Source organism: Octopus bimaculoides, chromosome 5, assembly GCF_001194135.2.
Source record: "Octopus bimaculoides isolate UCB-OBI-ISO-001 chromosome 5, ASM119413v2, whole genome shotgun sequence".
NCBI lineage: Eukaryota > Metazoa > Mollusca > Cephalopoda > Octopoda > Octopodidae > Octopus > Octopus bimaculoides.
In genome coordinates this window covers 126323716-126324832 of record NC_068985.1, presented here as the reverse complement: position 1 = coordinate 126324832, position 1117 = coordinate 126323716, and the positions used below count along the sequence as shown (strand labels likewise).

At 32.5% G+C, this 1117-nt stretch overlaps 1 protein-coding gene across 1 annotated transcript in view; it reads left to right on the top strand.

The window, feature by feature from the left end:
- Window positions 1–214: 214 nt before the first annotated feature.
- Window positions 215–1117, top strand: part of LOC106875603 (bactericidal permeability-increasing protein) — a 71718-nt gene continuing 70815 nt past the window's right edge. Inside the window, exon 1 of the mRNA XM_014923819.2 lies at window positions 215–385. Within this exon, the coding sequence (XP_014779305.1) occupies window positions 271–385 (115 nt within the window). The 5' untranslated portion in view covers window positions 215–270. The remainder of the gene's footprint in view (window positions 386–1117) is intronic.

Below are 1117 nucleotides of genomic sequence, written 5' to 3'. Positions count from 1 at the left end.
TATATACAGATACACTCAAGATAAACATTATAGGAACAACAACAGTAATAATACAATACCACACTACTACTACTACTACTACTACTACTACTACTACTACTACTACTACTACTGCTGCTGCTGCTACTAGTAATATTAGTGGTAGTAGTAGTAGTAGTAGTAGTAGTAATTACCAACAAAAAGGATATCGGCATATAAAAAGGAGAGGATCATTTTATTTTGATAAACAGACTTCACACACAGCTTGACTTCACTGAAGCTGATTACAAAATGCTAACCGACGTCTTTCTTTCGTTCGTAATTCTCGGGCTGTTTCTAATGAAAACCAGCTCAGCTGGAGACCCAGGCGTAGTCACGCGTATAACGCAAAAAGGTCTTGATTATGGTAAGGAAGGGCTTTTATATACTTTCATACATTTTGCTTACGTCTCTTATTTTGTTTTCTTTTTCTTTCTGTTTCTTTTTTTCCGTTTTATTCGTTTATTTTATATTCACTTGTTGCTCAACCATAGGCTCGCACTGATCGAGGAAACCTATGGTTAAAGATGTAGCTCTGATCGCCCCGTCACTCTTATTTCGCATTTCGGGTAAATCTACACTTGTCACCCCTTGTGGCATTCTTACATATTCTTTTTATGGCACGATAATGCCCCGTTTATTTCATAACACGATAACGTTTTCTCGTTAAATTCATTAATAATTTCTGTTTTATCAATAATAATAATAATAATAATAAAACTCCGAAACCCCAGGAAACCCCAAAAAAGAAACCAGGAAACCCCAAAATGGCTGAAGTTCAAAAGATAGTGCTCATGGGAACTGCCCATATCTTACGTAAAATACTGTCTATGTGATCTCAAATTTTAAAACAAACACATAATTTTCTTATGATTTCTTAAACATTCTCAAGAACAAAACTGTACAAATCCAAATATATGGTACCCTAGGTAAAACACCTACATGAACTTCTAACTTGTCTCTTGAGGTCTCTGGATGAAACTTGGATCCAACTTGTACAAATGCAAAGTCAAACATAAAATAATAATAATAATAATAATAATAATAATAATAATAATAATAATAATAATAATAATAATAATAATAATAATAATAATAA